A 19,302-nucleotide genomic window follows, 5' to 3' on the forward strand; every position below is an offset into this window, starting at 1 on the left:
CCTATTTCAATCACTGTGGATTATCCATGCCATTGCCTTATGATTGAGAAAACCAGATGTCTGAGATACTTTTTTCCATTCAGAGTTATCTGGTATCTAATAATTTGTGAACTAGTGGTATCATCTATTCAAAATAAAACATTTTCTCGTATAACTTACGTACATGCAGTATGGTATGTAGCCTACAGTAGATTCAGTTATAAGCTCATGCAGTCTCTGCAAACAACATGCTGTCAACCTAATAGAGAACTTGGATGTTATTACATGTGTCTTCTACAGTGAGTTTCTCTCATCGGTTGGTCGGCAGGCACGCTCGGCTTATCTGCCTTCTGTTGACACATCACTCCCCGCTCTGCGGCATAGCAACAACGAAAACACTTCTCTCACTTTATCTCTGTATGATTTGAGACAACAATTAAAATTTTAAAAATAAGAATTAAGAAAATCATTAATTAAGAATTAAGAAAAATAAGCTCGTACCTTATGACAGGAAATGTTGGAAATGTTCTCCTCCTGCATCCACACATTTCTGGCATCATCTTAGGAAACTCCAATTCGCACACATAAATTCGTCTTCCATAATTGAGGCTATTTCTCTCCGAATGTTCTTTCAGTTCATCCACATGTGAAGGTTTCTCGCATACATTTTATTTTTTAAGCTCCCCCATAAATAAAAGTCACAAAGAGTTAAACCTGGGGCTGTGACAGCCATAAGTCCATACTAATAATATGATCTTCAAAAATGTCCTCAATAGTTTAATGTGTCATTAGCTGTATGTGCAGTGGCAGTCTTGCTGAAAATATCCATTTCAACAGTTATCAGTTCCTCAAAAAAAAAAAAATGGTTTGAGTATATTATCCCTGTATCTTTGTGCATTAATTGTGCCCTGAAAAAAGGATAGGCCCTATAATTCTGTATCCATTCACTGCATACCATACTCCAATCCATTCGTCGTATAGAGGAATTTCGTATATGTGAGGAAGGCTTTCTGTACTTCAACATCTGGTATTCTGCATTGAAACATACCCGTGTAAATGGAACCATGCTTTGTCAGAGAAAAATATTAAGCATGGATCAATTATTTCATCATGAATGTTTTGCAACATCCAATTACTAAAATGTACCTGCTTATCATGATCACATGGATGCAGTTCATGTACTACAGTTACCAGTTTCAATTTTAACATTTTTTTAGCCCACCATGCTGAGCTCTTTTAAACCCTGGCATTTTGTCCAAGTCATCTTAGGGAGTTTGTAGGCATATGTTCTAATCTTCCTGCAATTTCATTTATTTTTTCCTCGTTAAGTATACGTTTTTTAACACGTCGCTTTTTATCAAGTAAAACCAGTCCATCTCAATTTGTTTACAAGTTTCCGCACGGTCTCTTTATGTAGAGAGCATACGAGTGGAAATCGTGTTACAAATCACCTAACAACTTCCCAAGATAGAAGGTCTTTATAATTGAGTGACTCCACATTTACAGTACTGTACAATGTTATCCCTTTCTATATTATTTTAAAAAGTGACATGTTTCATCTCTTCCTTGTGAGACATCTTCAGCCTAAAATATTATAATAATAAATACATAATATACTTGGTGACACTAAAAACCATGACTTATCCTTAAAATGTTAGAGTCATGACAACTCAATCTGTCATATGTAAACACAGTTATAAAAACAGTTCATGTTGTTAAAAATTGTCATAGGAACAAATTACTAAATAATAAAAGTTCCATTGAGTTTGATACTCAAAATAAAAATTAATGTGATGATGACAATGTTCTAAAAGCAGAAATAATCTTGAATTAGGTAGGTTGATGTCATCTCAAGTTTATGGATGCTTAAGTGTCTGGTAAAAAAGGGCTTATTTTTCTCAGTGGAATTTCTCAATATGCTGGTTATGTAGCCGGACAAGTTGTGTGATCCATATATTATTCGTAAATGAAAAGTTCTAGTTCTAGTTACATCGGGCAAACAGGACGCAGTTTCTCCATTCTTTATATAGAGCACGTTAACGCCAAAAAATATGGTAGATTCTCAACCATGAGTGGTCACATGTCTGACTGTAACCATTTACTTTCTGGCATTGAACAAGATCTTTCCATCCTAAAAATAATTAATAAAAGCGCTCTCCTTAAGATAGATGAAAATATTTTTATTATAATCAATCAAAAAATTAACCCCAACAGTAACCAAAATGAAATCTCTGAAACTTATAACATTCCCTTCAAAGAAATCATAAGAACATTTTTTCAGAATATGAACCATTGTAATGCTTCTAATTCTCCCATTCCCCTCCGCTCGACTCCTCCTACTACCGTTCCCCTCACCCCCGCTCTGGAACATGCTACTCCTAACTTACAATCAACAGTAAACAGCAGTCCCACACAAAACCGCACACAAGCTGGCTGGAGAAGAGAGAGATAAACAGGTCAGAGAAGTCAGTACTCAGATGCCATAAATACCTCATTTACCTTAGAATTTTGTGCAAGTCCCTAACCTTCTTTCTTCCTTTCTTCTTTCTAGAACTAGAGATGAAACATGTCCCTTTTTAAAATAAAATAGAAAAGAATAACTTCTGTCTTGTTGAGGCTGACAATACAGATTAATTATGAAATCTATTTTTTTGTGGTAATGACTTCCCTGCAAGACTCTTGTTTTCACATAATTATCGTACATAATTACCCTTTCCTTTACCGTGTACACATGTGGAGGCATTATGAGAATTATACCCCGAATCAACACTTTACAACTCGAGAACAGTTGGAATGACAGATCAACATTTAATACACGTTCTAAACATGGACCTGAACTGCAAAGTGCAGGCATTCCCATGCTGCCACTGTGCTGTGTAATGGGAAGTGATGAGTCAGTGGGAGGCAGCTAGGGCACGCCTGCTGGCCAATCGATGAGAAAAACTCACTGTAGTGTCAATATTTTCCTGTTTTGTCAAGTAATAAATATGTTATAGAAATTATAATTATGAGCTTCAATGTGTTAAATTAAGCTTTCTTTGCCTTTAACTTTGCCATGATACAGTCAACTGTTGGAGTGATTGGGACAAATATGACGGTCACACTGATTTGGCCGTACTGTATTAATATAGTCACTGTACTAATAACTAGAGTCTGGATTTTTATGTAATTACATATTTTTTGCCCTGTATGTACATATCTGGAAACTTTAAATGTTTACAAATTAGGCTAGTAGGACTGTTGTATTTAATTTTAATACTGCATATTTTTACACATTGTGTACAATGCTACATTAGCCTTTTGTTGCCACCAGTTGTTTTTGATTACTCTCATTTCAATAAGGGGGTGCCTGGCCAAAGCGGTAAAGGCGTGCTCAGTTCGCCCGGAAGGACGTGGGTTCGAATCCCCGCCAGGAAGTTGTAAAATTTAAGAAACGAGATTTCCACTTCCGGAGGTGCATATGGCCCTGAGATTCACTCAGCCTACACCAAAAATGAGTACCAGGTTAATTCCTAGGGGCAAAGGCGGCCGGGCGTAGAGCTAACCACTCTACCCCATCATGTGCCGAGGTTACGGATGGTGGAAGCCTTTACCTTCCACTCCTCCAAGGGCCTTCATGGCCTGTACGGAGGTGACTTTGCTTTTTTTGCTTTGCTTGCTTATTTCAATATGACTTTGCTTGTGCTCTTGATAACATGCTTTCTTCCCTACGGAAGACAGATCCTGAGTAAGAAACAGGTAGGCACCCCTTTTAATCTGATGAAACTGAGAATCTCTTCATTATTATCATCAAACCAGTCTTTTCTCTTCCTCACATCATAGCCAATGACCTCTGCAGTCTCTCTGATGGTGTTTCTTAATATGGTCCACTCTGATTCAACATATTTTGTGTTGTCTGGACATTTAGTTAATTGATTTAAAAGAATATCTTGGAAAGCAGTGCAAACAACTTCATTGTGAAGATTGGTCATGATGAAATTTTCTCCTGGAATAGTTCAAGAAGTAAGATCGTGGCTTATGATGTACGAGGATCTGTAGGCATTTAATTAGAAGGAACTAAGGAATTCCAAAATATATCTGATGCCAAAGGCTTATGGAACTTTTATGCTGGAATAAAGGAGCTGTACGGACCTGTTCATTCCTCATCGGGCACCCTGAAAGCTGCCAACAATACTACCATTTTCACTGATAGACAGGACATCTTGAACCAATGGAAGGAACACTTCACTTTGTTCTTAAACCACAGTTCTTCTTCCTCAAACATGTATCACAACATCCTCCACAACCTTAGATGGCAGTCCAACCTTCTTTTCAGGAATTTAGAAAGGCCCTTGATAATCTAAAACCACAAAAGACTTCTGGACCTGACAACATTCCAGTTGAACTCATCCAAAGTGACCACGGGTGGATACATAACGCTGACAAAATTATTTTTCAAGTTCGATTGCAGAACTATCCTAACAAGTTTGTTGCTTGTGTTTTAAAGGGGCCTAACACCTAGGCCATCAGCCCATTCTAACAAGTAGAAAGACATCAGAAATAATTCTTCTCTCTTATGAGAATTGGGAACCTCACATTAGTTCCTGAAACATCCTTGGACATCTTTATTTTTCACTTTAAGGTTATTGAATTTTCTGTATTATAGTTTTTTTTTTTTTTTTTTAAGTGTTGATACTGCATGAACTCAACTTCAGATTCAGCTTAATCTCATGTATGCTCAATTTTGAGGTTTTTTGTGGATCTATGCTATAATGTGAGTAAAGTTTAATAATCGTAGTTCAAGTTCCTAAGAAATGTTATTTCCCTGTTTCAGATGAAGATTACTAAAGATGACATGTGGATCCGGACTTATGGCAGATTATATCAGAAGCTGTGTTCGACAACATGCGAGATTCCAATTGGTATCTACCGGACCCAGGATACATCACTGGCCGACTCATCCCATGTGAGTAATAGCAGCACATCACGACGTTGGCCAAGCTGCGTGCGTGTGCCTTCATTGGTGAGTAACTCTCCGACAACACACTACCTAACTGTTCATTGATAGACTGTTATGCAGAAGTTCTCGGACAATATCCATTGCAACAGTTCAAGTATATTAAGTACTTATTATTAACTTAAAATTTGCAGTTATTCTAAAAAAGAAAAATTCAAAGCAGAAATCATAATTTTAATATAAAATTTACCAATAAAACTTTTATCATTTTGTTGGAAAAGAAAACTAAGAATATTTTGTGCTAAAGAAAATAAATAGAAGTGAAATGAAATAATTAAAAGGGAATTTTAATTCTTCAATAGTTAATGCATTTATAAAATAGGTTTGCAAGTATTAAGTTCTATATCTGGTTTGCAGAACTTTACTATGATGCGATACTTTTTTGAAACTATAGTATTGGGCTATTTAATACTTTTGACATTGAATAAAATTCATTTTCTCATTAAAGTATTATGTTTCTGCCGAAGGAATTTAATATTATTAGGCTACTCTTAGAATCAAAAAGTAATTCAGGAATACTGAAGTTGATGTAAAATTGTATAAGAATATAAGGATTGCAAGTTTAAAAAATCAAATTTTTCTGTCTTGAATATTATGTGATGATATAGAAGATGGTTGCAAGTAATTATCAGTGGTGAAGACAGCTAACAAGTTTACATACGACTGGGTTTAGAGGATAGCTTCATTTTAGTAGTCAGTACTATAATACAAAAGAACTGAGAATAAGACCACCCTCGGGAATAAAACATGAATTCCTCTTCCTCAAACAAATGCATTAATCTACAATGTCTCTCTTATAAACCCTGCGCTACAGCAGCTACCTCAGCCCAACTTAAGTCGCATGCGGCTGCCCTGCTTTAAACGTATGTACAGTCTGATATGAAATCTTACCTTATAAAAGATGCTGGAAGTGTCATCCTTCATAATGACAGACTTCATAAACACCATTAGGATTTTCTGCACACCAATAGCGACAGTTACAACTGTTCACACGACCGTTAAGATGAAACCAGGTTTCATCCGAAGAGAACACAAGCTGTGGGTCGAATAAACGATCATTCAATGATGCTAGATACCACTCGCTATATCTCACTCTTCTGGCTGGATCAGCAGGTTTTAAACAATAGGCCCGTGTAAACCTGTGCGGTTTGATCTGTAACAGCTTTGTAGCTCTGTGTTCAGAAGAAACCAAAAACCCTACTAGATGTGCTAATTTTGTGAGTGATTTATTCGGTGACCGTTCTAGATTCGCACCAATGTCATCTAGTTTTTTCTCTGTTAAAACTGTTCGTGTGCATGCATTTTTTTTTTTATTGAGCACTGATCCAGTAGTTTCAAATTTATTTACAATTACATGAATCTGTGCTCATGAAGGTGGCACTTCACCAGGAAATTGCTGAACAAAGGCATCGTGTACCTGTAGAGCCGACTTGTACGTAAAATAACTTTTACATATAAAATACAGTGTTGCAATGATAACTGTCTCACCATGTTAACAGCTGAGATTCGTACTGGCTACTGATGCTAGGTCGAACACGTGCATGCTCCGTGCAAGGTCAAGAAATATGGACGCACCTCCTATACAGCTGCTTAGGTCTCGGAGAGTAAACACGCTGCTGGACGGTCTGGGTTTATAAGAGAGATCCTGTATTCTGCTAGGACCATCAACACCTGAAACACATGTACTCAACATGTTCAGCTGGCATTTTGGAGACATCTATCTGGCAAGGACTGGATTACTATTTTCCACAAACTTGCTGGGTCTATACAGTGAACTTCTGCATCCACTCTTCACTCATCAGCAATGAGAGTGGTTTATTCTACAGCTGATTACTGCTTCTCAGTATGAATAAACAGTCTGCATATCAAAAAGATAGATAGTATTGAATCAAATGTGCATTATCAACAGCTTGGTAAAATCCACTTCTCTCCTCTGGCTGCCCATACTTAGCCATGTAGAAACTCCTAGAATAATGGTAATGAACAACATAGTCTGGAAGTACAAGAAAATACCTATAAAGTTTTGCAGCACTTCAAACAGGCATCACTCTAAAAAACACTTGGGTATTCACTGTCCCTGAGAAATTGGTTATTGCATCCATCTGTAGAGTAGAAGATTTGAATTCGAATTCTGAGTATGGTCATTTGTCTTAGACTAGCTAATAAATATTCTGAACATGATTTTATTTCTCCCCATGTGATTCAGAAGAAAATGATCTGATTCCTGCAAGGAAGGATCAATTTCAAATTTGGTATACCTCCTAATAAATCAAATATTTCTTGTCTTACTCTTTAACGTACATTTGTCCAATATACACTTCACCAACCAACTTGCCTAACTCTATTTTGTTAATAAAGTGACAAGCAGCATTCAGGGCAATTTATAAGAAACTCATTCCAAAAGCATAAAAGTGCTCATTTTTTTTATTTTTTGCAAAGTGTAAAGTATGGAATCATCTGCACCATTGACATCAAAGTTAAGTTCCTTAAAATGCTTGTCATCATTAATGCAGAAATGTAAAACAAAGTACAGGGTAGGATTGCAACTGCTTGGTTTTTTTTATTAGAACAAGATTAAACTTCCCAGTCTTCTCCTATGCTTCTCTGCTGATAATACTTTTGTGATCATCAGAATGAAACTATACAGGATGTATCCGTGATGATATTGCAAACTGTCAGGGATGATGGAGGATGGTAAATGGATCAATTTGAGATAAGGAACCATATTCCAAAAATGATTAAGTAAAAGTTAAGCAAAATTCTACTCATTTAAGTCTGTTTATCTGCACAAGTTTCACAGGCTTCTCCATTTACAACAAATTTTTGAAATGGCATCTCCCTGTGTCAATGCAGGCTTGGCATTGTTGCACAAAGTTCTGTCGTACCCATTTGAATATCCCCGGTGTTGTCTGAACAGCGTTGCAGGCAACGAGAATTCTTGCCAAGAGATGTTTCATACACAAGGCTTTTCATATGGGCCCATAAGAAGAAATCAAGTGGAATGAGATCAGGTGAACGAGCGGGCCACAAAACAGGACCTATCCACTTTGCACGGAATGTCTGATCCAGGTGTTCACGAACCCCCCGTCCAAAGTGAGGTGGGGCTCCATCATGTTGGAACCACATCCGTTGACAAAGGGCAAGTGGGATGTGTTCCAAGAATGTGGGTAGTACATCTCTGAGCATCACTGTGTACACTGCTGCACTTAGGCAGGAAATAATAATAATAATAATAATAAGAAGAAGAAGAAGAAGAAGAAGAAGAAGAAGAAGAAGAAGAAGAAGAAGAAGAAGAAGAACGTTAAACAGCTTGGAATTATTAATAACTTTTGACTCAAACATTTCTGGATTATGATTCCTTATCTCAGATTGATCCATTTGTTGTCCTCCATCATCGCTGAAAGTTTGTAACATCATCATGGATACACCTGTATATTTTCTTTAATGTTACATATTTCTAGAATTAGAGTAGCTGAAATGTTTTAAAAAATAATGTATATGAAATTGCTACTGAATATCAAATAATGGTGTAGTCAACTCCCAAATGTTAATAATTTTGGTAGACTGTTATTAAATAGATATAAATCAAAACTTCTGATCATGAAGTCTGACTTGATTTTAAAATATTTTCAAGGTATTTTTCTCTCATTTCTGTAGTATTTAGTATCTTTCTCTATTAACTTAAATAAATAAGTTTTCTTTTTTTGTTATACTATTCAATACATTTTATTGCTCTAGAGTTATTGCTTACATATATATATGAACTAAACAGTGGATTATTGCCTTAGAGTCTTTTGTGTAAGAGTTTACATGAAATTCATCTTCCAGTTAAATAAAACACATTTCTATTTCTTTCCATTCATACATTCTCACTTTAAAGGCATGGCTTTGGATTCTGTCCATCTCTGAATTTTCTGCTATATAGCCATACAAATGAAAAAAAAATGTGTGAAATAACAATTAACTTTCCTCTTCTTGTAGTATATTGTTCTGAAAGTTGCTCCTTTGAATGCACACGCTCCACTTTCTGATAGCTTCTGGGTGAAAACTACGATACAGCCTTCTTGAGTTGAATGTTTAGACTACTCTTCTTCATTTTGCCAAGGGGAGCTATCAACATCTTGTTTGGGGTCTGTCTTTGTAGAATATTCCATTATGCATGTTTTCATTGTTTCACGTAGGTCTACTCATACATTTGCTTCTTCCTTATCATATTAAGAACTGCTCCATAAATCAAGCTACCAATTATCAGTTTCAAATAAACTATATTAGTATGCACAAGGGGAAAACAAAATAATAGTAACATACTCAAGAACAAATAGCCTTAACAGTTGGTCTGCTATAAAGAGGAAAGATTGAATCACAATAGATGACAGTAAAACCTAAATTAACATGGACAAAATGTTCTCATCAATTAATGTGTTTATTTACTCTTTTTAAAGGGATCCCCTTCTATGTCTTATTTACTCTCTGACATGTTCCCTGGTTTTATAAACATTTTCTAGCAAGATACTATCGACATATTGTAAAAATAAAATGTTCTGCTCTCTCTTCAATACTGTTTCACAGACTCACCTCTGACTTGTATTTGCAGTTATTCTTACCTTTAAATTATGATCATTTCACTCCTAATCTCTTCCAGATTTTATCTCCAATGCTTATACAAGGGCAGATCAAATATGAATGGGAATTACTTTTTTTAATTTATTGCATCATCCAAAAAATATGCATATAGAGATCACTTTTCTATATAGAAGAGAGATGTGTGCGGAGCCAGTTGCGCATGAACTCTTCTACACTTGCAACATCATTCCGCTGTCCTTCTAGGTCTTGTTTGAGTGCTCCAAACAAATGGTAGTCGCAGGATGATAAATTTGGACTGTACGGAGGATGTTCCAGAGGTATCCAGTGAATTTCCTCCAGTGTTACCCATGTTAAAGTAGCAGCATGCGTCCTTGCATTGTCATGCTTTGACTCTGGCATATAATGATGCAACCAAGTTTCATCACAAGCCACAATACGATGCAAGAAATCCTCTCCTTCCTCCTCGTAGCGACGCAAGAGTCTCGTACAAACTTCCTGGCGTAACGTTTTTTGTTCCTGGTTGAGGAGACTAGGAACCCACCTGGCAGACAATTTTCTGAAAACGAGTTCATCTCGGATGATGGTTTGAACACTTCTGTAACTTATTCCTATGGCTAAAATAATTTGCAAAAGTTTTACTCGCCGTCACCAATAATGTCACGAATGGCAACAATGTTGTCTGCAGTGATGCTTGTCCACAGTTTCCTTTCATGAGGTTCATTTTCCATAGCTTCTCTTCCTGCCACAAATTTTTTAGTCCATTCATACACTCAAGTCTACAAAAGTGCTTGCTCCCCAAACTGTGTGTGGAGCCGTATGAAAATTTCAGAAGGTTTGGTGCCCTCTTTAGTGAGAAATGTGATAATGTTGCATTGCACAACAGACGTGTGCACCTCTTGCTCACTCATGGCGTACTGAAGCAGTCCAGCTCTCCACCGTCGTTTGCGCGCACAAACCCCTTCTCCAGACACCCCCACCAACATGCTGGCAAAGCCCCGCCTCAGAATTATTGCTAACAACAGCGGTACATTCAAACTCTCATTTATATTTGATCCGCCTTCGTATTATATTAAATATATTAGCCTTAATTTTACAGTTCTTACCAATAGGTTTTCACAACATATTTTTCACTCCATAGAACCTCTATTCCTGTCTGGCTCCTTGGCTGAATGGCCAACATTGTAGCCTTCAGTTCAGAGGGACTCAGGTTCAGTTCTAAGCTGAGGATTTTAATTTTGTCTGATTAATTCATGTAGCTCAGAGCCTTCTTTCTTTGTGTTCATCTTAATACATCCCATAACATTCTCAGTTTTTTGCCAAATATCTTTGATATAATATTGTATACCATAGCATAGCACCATGGGCATATACTAATTATGATTTTCCAGACCTCATATATGACTTCTTACAACTTTATCTCAATACCTGTCATAATCACTTCAAGTGGTAGAAATGAGTATTCAATATGCATTCTTGAGGAGGTAAATGCCCCAGTAGTTGACCAGTTAAGGATCTTTTTTCAGCAAACCTTCATCTGCTCCATGGCCTTTGATAAAAGAATCAGAGTGAATGGCTAATAATATTTCTATGTATTCTGGAAATGTATTAGTCGCATAAAAATTGCATGTTTTATAAACATTTTTTTTTTTTCATCATTAATTGACCACCGTTGTTTGCACGCACAAACCCCTTCTCTAGACACCCCCACCAACATTCTGGCAAAGCCAGCAATTAAGAAAACAATGAATATAAAATGTATCTGACAAAATGATATGTTCATTTTAAGGAAATATTTACAACAAGGGTTAAAAACAAATTCTGAAAGAAAAAAAACACTTTGATTTCATAATAGTGCTCATGAAAATAATCATTGAAATATTGGTATCCACCACCTATTTTTCTTATAAAATCAACTGGAAGCTGAAGACCTTCTAACACCCCTGTCTGGTACATAATTTTGGAGGCTTTATTTTTGGTAATATTTGATCCCTGATATAAGTTAGCTTGTCCTCTCTGGCCATTTACATGTTGAAAGTCCTCTGTTAATCATGGAAGTCACTTTGTAAGAGTCGTCTAAAACATCAATGAATTTTTCAGGATAATAATATTTATTGTATTCAACAATGACATAATCACCTTGTTCTAGATTGAGCTCAGTATCTTCTTCTAGATCACTGGAATACTTACTGCAGTCATCATCGTCATTATTGGGGAGTTTTGGAATTGAAATGCATGGTTCAGAATCAGACTGATTGCACACTTTCTAGTTGTTTCCTTTGAGTTCTTGCCTTTGCTTGATCTCTTTTCTTCTATTAGTTATGCAGCTTTATTTCTGTCTCTCTCTCTGACTTGTTTTGTCAAAGAGGGATTAAAAACTGTTTCTTACATGGGCTCTGTGTATTATAAAACACTGTCATGTTTCCATTCTGCAGTCCCATTCTTCATTGGTGTCAGCTTCTTCACAGGGGATAATTTTTTTCCAGCTGATGTCCTTTGTAATTGGTCAGGCTGCATTTCGTAACTAATTTCTTTGCGAACTTCTTCTGGACTGTGTTGTGGCTGGACAAAAGTTGGGTTTTGGGGTTAATTTCAATTTCAATTCTTGTTTTCTTCCACAGAAAAAGAAAAAAAAAGGACTGATCACAAGGATTCTTGCCACTTCTTGATTGAATTTGAAAAGAGAAAAAAATATCTTCACCAATGCTGGAATTCAAAAATTCATATCCTTGGTTCAGAAATTTTAAACTGTGTTTTTGATCATTCTTTGGAGTTTCATTTTCTTTATTCTAGTATGTTAAACTCTGGCCTGGAATATTTACAGCAGCTGGATTCCATGGGAAAAAGACACATTTTTTGAAAGCCAGGTGGTGTGACATTTTTGTCCACTACTTCTGTCAAAAGCTTGGCAAAAATCTTTCTTCTTTAATGCAGGAGCACAAAGGTTATCAATTCACTATTCGTGAACCCTCTTCTTACAGCATTCTTTCAGTATTCAGGACACTGAAACATCCATGGAATGAAGGATGTGTGTTGCATTTGGAACGAAAGCCACCAAAATAATTTTCTTTTCATTGCGAAATTGACCTGTTTGAAGGCTCAGTCGAGATGAATGTCAATCTACAAACAGTACAAGAGAAAATGTAACACCTTTTCCAACCTACCAAGGATAAAATGAGGTTACAATGAATTCAGAAAATAGTTGGCATGTTTTCCAACAAATTTCACTCCTTCCAAGGGACCACTCTGGAGGAAATTTCATAGAAACTTTTTGTGGAAGCTGCTTATAGTGGTACACAACCATAGGACTGGCCACATCACCACTAGCATTGCCAGTAAGATGTACTGTTAAGCATTCTTTCTCATGTGCATTTGATTTTTGGTAAACAGATTTATTCCCTTTATGAGCCAAGGATTAGGGTTAAAATTCCTAGTTGGATCTTTAAGAAAGTGTGTAAATTATTTTCTTCAAAATACTGATGTACAGTACTTCAGCAAACCAGTGATATACATCAACATAACTAACAGCAGTCTTTATTGATGTTAAATTCTGGCTTATCCTCTTTGCTATATTACGGTTCCTCATCAAGATGACGTGAACCCAAATTCTGCCAGGCTGATCATTAACAGAAGGGTTGATCCATTTAGGATCTTTGATAATTCATTGAACACTGTCTTGTAGCTACATTACTGTCATAGGAACCTGATGGATTGAATCTTCATAACGTTTTTTTGGAAGACTATCCTCGTCTTCATCAGGCAGTATTGAATGTGATCCCATTGTTTGTGTTGATGGACACATACCTTCCACTTTATATTTTAAGTTAATCCTTGGGACCCTGTATTTTCTATCTGTTGTCCAAATAGGCATTTGATTGAGGTGAATATTCTCCACTATTGCTTTCATAGCTGCTTCTGTGTAATTCCAAAACTTGCCTTTGAAAGAAGGCATCTTCACAGGTGTACAACAAATGATAAAACCAACCCCATGAGTATGTTAGCACCAAAAATTCACCTCGTTACAAAAATATAAATTGATGATCACTCAGTCAATTAGTAATTAACCATGCAGTCATATACTGGATGCACAAAGTTCAGGGCCATAGGCAAGAGAACTGTATGTCTGTGGCATACTGCCAGTAAAACAAATGTATTTGAAGCATAATTATCTGATTTAGAGTAATATAGAAAACATTCAAGATTTTGTTTTAGTAATTGACCACTGACCCTCCTACTTACAGCTGACTACAAACAAATCATTCATATTACTTGAATTCTTTTAAAAACTTACCTTATTAAAGCTGATGTAAATAGCAGCATGGATCAATTGTTTACAACTTGTTAGTAAGAAAGTCGGTAAGGAATTTCAGATAAAATGAACCAGCATGAATATGCTGTCAACAAAACATCTGGCATTATACCGGTATCCCATGATGCCTTGCATATACCCTCCTTGCAGAAACTGCAACTAGATGTCAGGCCTATCCGTTCCAGGTTTTTAAAAATTACTTGATGCTCAGCACACTTACTTTTGTCTTTCTCCCAAATGGTCAACTACTGATCCAAGTTCAATTACTGATCCACTTAAAAATATGATCTTTCTGAGTAATTTACCACATAAAAGCAAAGTCATCTCCGTACAGGCCATGAAGGCCCATGGAGGGATGGAAGGTAAAGGCTTTCCCACTATCTGTAACCTTGGCACTTGGTGGGGTAGAGTGGTTGGCTCTACGCCCGGCTGCCTTCCCCCCCCTCCCAGGTACTCATTTTTTGTGTAGGCTGAGTGAACCTCAGGACCATATGCACCTCCGGAAGTGGAAATCTCATTTCTTAAATTTTTCGACTTCCTGACGGGGAATCAAACCCACGTCCTTCCGGGTGGGACGTTACCGCCTCAGCCAGACAGCCCCTTAGCTTACCACATAGAAGGAGTTTATTCTTGATTTAGGTGGAGTGAACTTTTGTGATCAATGCTGTGCCTCATTTCGCTTTCACTGTTCATGGTGCAAGTATAATATAAGTCTCATTTCATGAACTCTGACAGTGACCACTTTATGAAATGTAACTGCTATTCACATAGATTGTCCCCAATTCATAATCAAATGCCTTTTTCATCACTCAAAGGTAAGCTTTTCATTGCTCTCCAGTACACAAGGTTTTACTTTAGCAGCTAATATTGTATCACAAGTAGATGTCACATGAAACTTTCAATGATATCAAAAAAACTGTGCTTTGTCAGTCTCAAAGTGGGATAGGTTCCTCATTAGATTTTCTTTTTAAACTGAAGTTTTAATTGTAGAATCCTCAATTTCCTTCTCTTCTAAAAACATTCCTTTTTATTGGTCTCCTGCCTTGTAATAACCACAACCTGAGACAGCAGACATTTTGGAGAATTTTTGTTAATGTGTAATATTATTGAACAACTATGAAAGGAAAAAAAATTAATTATGAAGTCTCAGTCTGCATCAATTCTAAATGCTCATTTTCAAACCAAAATTTGAAAATTTACTTAAAGCAGCATTGGTTGCTGCAAGATGTATTTCCCATTCAATGAAACCCACTTTGCAGTTGTTTTTATGACCATTAAAATATATCCATTTACTATATCTTGCAGTTAATCAACAACAGTCAGGTCAGTTTTAGTTGAATGACCTTGTAGTACCTGTTTTTAAATTTTCTCCATAACTGATACAGTTATGGTATTTGATTATGGGACAGTTCTTATGAATGTTTTCCTTAATCATTTCATTTGCCATTGTGCTACCATGTCTGCATTTGTCAGTGTTTTGTAAATAAACCTGTGTGTTATTTGAGATTTCTTAACTCTTCTTCCTAATCTGTCTTTTTTACCTATTTCATTGGCATTATTTACGGATATCATTAATAGTTATGGCACTGTAAGAACATTAATAATTCAAAAGTATTGTCACATTTCTTAATAAAAATTTCATATCGAGTAATTTCACTTCTGATATTGCAAAGTTTTTCATTGTGGTTTTTCATTAGCATAGAATGTTTTTACAATAGAGAGGAAATATTTTTTTAATGCAAAACTTTGTTGGAAGAATATCACCATTAAAAATTAAATGTCTTTAAAGGGATAGGAACTAGTAATGAAAATATGTTTTTAATAAGATATAAGGCATGGAGAACCCTAAAGCAGAATTCTGTGTGTAAAATGTGCAGCATTATAAAATTAGAGGCAAAGAGGGAAGCTGACTCATCCACCTCTTGCTCCCAGCCAGCCTCACATGTCAGAATTTCTAAACATACCCTCTAAATAATGAATTATTTACAAATATAAGTATGGTAATTTTATCCATCCCAGCCTAGTATCATCAATACAAACAGCCTCTAGGTACTATACATAAACCTGCAGTAGGAGTAGAAATCATATTTCATCATATTTCTGTTTGATAAAAATTAGGGAACTTCTTTTGATCACCATAAGTGAGGTATTAACATTGTAACTTATGCCGGTCATACAACACATTATAAACAAGAAAAATAATAATAATAATAATAATGAATTTTAAAGATTAGTGAATGTTAAACACCTTCAAAGAAAAGAAAATGCACACAAGGTTCATAGACGAGAAACTACGCTTAAAAAATTATGTATATCAGGTTAACCAATATGATAACTAAAACAAAGGATGTAAGAAGCAGGCGTGGGAGCACTACGAGGTCCGTGTGAACGTATGACGTTGTGGTGAGAAAGAAGTACACGATAATCACCTCAAACTCTAAATTTACTGAATTAACAAGCTGAAGAAAAGTTACAAAATATATCGACAACAAAACCAACGTTAAACAGTAAATGAAAATAAGGAAATGAATGTGCTAGGAAGCACGAGGTTCATACCAATGACTTTTAAAAATATACAAACAGTTACAGACAATGGCAGTTTAAAATTACATTGAGGTAAGTAAAATAGAGAGAACATTATATAGTTTGCAAAGGGCTAATCCTCTATAACAAAAAATTAAAGAAAGGGACGCGTAAAACAATTAGCAAGGAAAAGGAAAGGGTGGTAGTTATAAAAATCTTAATGCAGAAGCCAATCCAGTTGCTGCCCTTTTAAAAATGCTTCTAAAAAGGTGCGTTAAGATGAAACAGAGCTACAGGAGGCAATCCCAAGGGAAATCAGAATTTACATGTTAAATACCAAAACTTAAACCAAGAAAAGGGAATGCAAGATGTTTCTTCTAATTACAATATTCTTGAACAAATGAAAAGGGAATTGCTCCAGAAAAAATAGAATGATAATGACTAGTTGACAAACTAAGTCATTTCTACAAACAAATTGACGAATATGGGGACCAAAGGTAAACTCCGATGCACTAAGTAAATTTTACATTTAAAATTAAAGTCCAGAAACAAAAATAGTGCTTACCCCAGATGCTGGTGTCCTCATGATGGGATAGACGACAAGTGTGTCTGCTCCCTAGGCTGGTTCTACATTCTCCACATGCGTAACCTGCCCTGAGTACTTCTCCCCCACTTTGTGATATTTAAATATTTCCTTCATAAATGTGTACACAAATAGTTTAATACGATAGTCATTATTCTTCAATAATGGGATACTAACATTATGTACATTATTTACATTGTTATGAATCCAAATGGGTTACTAACATTATTTACGTCGACCACGTCACTTGGTTCATCTGGAACAACTTCACTTTCACTTTCAGGATCACTTTTACTGTCTTCTTCATCAGTATGAATCCACTCATCATCATCAGATAAAGAACATATCTCATCATCATTCTCCGCTTCTGAAACTGTCAAAATACCCGCACAATCAAGCCGATCTACTTTACATTTGGAAGCCATGCTTCGCGACATAAATGGTTGCGCGAGAACCTCGTGCAAGGCACCAAAACAAATACATTTTGTCAAGCTGTGACAGCTCTAAAAAACAATACACAGCATGATCTCGTGGAGAACATACCAACTAATGCGATAAATTCCATCGCGACGCCATATGCCATCACCCTCAAGATAAATATGCGATAACTTTTACGATCGACTAATGCCGTCATACCCACTGTAGAAGCCCAGGGCGAAAACGTCTAAAGATGTCATACCCACTTAAGGGGTTAAAAATAAGTAAGACTGAGGTCTCTGTTCTAGACTTCACTCATAACACTCCTGAAAACAGAGTGAAAGAAAATATAATTTCTGGCTTTAGGGAAACTAAACAGAAATAGAAAAAAGCTAAGAAAGAACTAACTACAAAACTGGCTCAATAACAACAGGGAAATGAAATATGCTTTAAGCATAATATTTAAATATTAATTTAGTATAACAGTAGGAACATTGCAATAAGAAAATTATCAGTAGGAAAATATATCCAGTATTATCTCACATAAGTGCATTGGAAAGTTTACTTACATTGTTGATAAATATGTGATAGTAACTGTAGATATATGAAATGATTAATATCCCTGGCCTGGGGACTGGGTGTTTGTGTCGTCCTTAATGTTCCTTTCCTCACATTCAACACTCTACACTTCCTCCATTCCAATTACATGCAGGTGCATATCCCATGGTGCAAGCAGGGGCAGGTTGATGTCCCGAACAAATAGCATTTTTTTTTATATAAAAAACTGTAGATATATGAGAAATAGACTGGTATCCAATTTTAGTTTTATGTATTTAACGTACAGGACTAGTATTGTATGGTAGGCATCAGGAAGGGCATCCGAGCATAAAACAGGGCCGCGCCCGCATGTGTGATGCTTGCACCCATGATGCCACCAGGGTGTGAGAAAAGTGGCCGAACGTACAGTAGTATCAGTTGTTGCCTAAAGAAACCACAATGAAAAACTTAAAACTTCATAAAATGTGTCCATATTTATTACAAAAATGGAGGAACTTCGAATTTATGAGTTTAAATTTTAGGAATTGTATATAAGGAAGTTTAATGGATTCTGAATTTTTTATCACTAGCAACTTGCTTTGTAAAAACCTTTTAAAACAAAACCAAAAAGGAGTGTTTTGTCATATATTCTGGAGTTAATTGCATTTTTGACTCTCACGGATTATTTTATTTTTAAATAATTGCTTGCATTACATAATTTTCTCTGATTTTATACTTGTTTTGAATAATACTTTCTCTATCCAGAATACTAGACTTGATAGATTTTGGGTTTATGCCATGTAAATAAATACAAGCTTCTCAAATTCTGGATATTTTTCTGAGTTTTATCCACTTCTACAGAAACCCTGGCTGTGTTAATGATAATAGAAGGTTTAAATGCAAATATTATAGTCACAATATGAAATGAGGAAGACTGGCTGAGAGGCAGAAGTTTGTACATATGAAATCATATTAGCTAGGGTGAGTAGGTCAGATGGTAGAGCTCTGGCCTTTGGAATTTAACTTGGCAGGTTAGAACATGGCTCAGTGTCAGACGTTTTACTGGCACGTAAGAAAACTCCTATAAGACAAAATTTTGGCACCTCAGCATCTCTGAAAACTGTATTAAAAGTAGTAGTTTGTGGAACGTAAAATCAATAATGTTATGTAAAAGTATCCTATACCAACATAGTGTGCACTTGTCTCCACGGTATGCACTAGCCATGCGTCTTGGTAGGTGTGCTCGTTACCAACTGATGAGCCCAAATTAGCACACTGGGGCAAATCGCTGGCAACCAGGAATGAGTTAGTTGGAAATTTTATAATGTCCAATAATGGACCTACTATGTTGGTATTATAAACTTATTCATTTGGGAC

At 36.0% G+C, this 19,302-nt stretch overlaps 1 protein-coding gene across 1 annotated transcript in view; it reads left to right on the forward strand.

Annotated features, from left to right (window-relative positions):
• Nucleotides 1-19,302, forward strand: part of SLO2 (slowpoke 2) — a 525,845-nt gene that overhangs the window by 466,802 nt on the left and 39,741 nt on the right. Inside the window, exon 22 of the mRNA XM_068227345.1 lies at nucleotides 4,793-4,924. Coding sequence (XP_068083446.1) covers nucleotides 4,793-4,924 — 132 coding nt within the window. The remainder of the gene's footprint in view (nucleotides 1-4,792; nucleotides 4,925-19,302) is intronic.

The sequence above is a fragment of the Anabrus simplex genome, chromosome 4 (genome assembly GCF_040414725.1).
Source record: "Anabrus simplex isolate iqAnaSimp1 chromosome 4, ASM4041472v1, whole genome shotgun sequence".
Classification (NCBI taxonomy): Eukaryota; Metazoa; Arthropoda; class Insecta; order Orthoptera; family Tettigoniidae; genus Anabrus; species Anabrus simplex.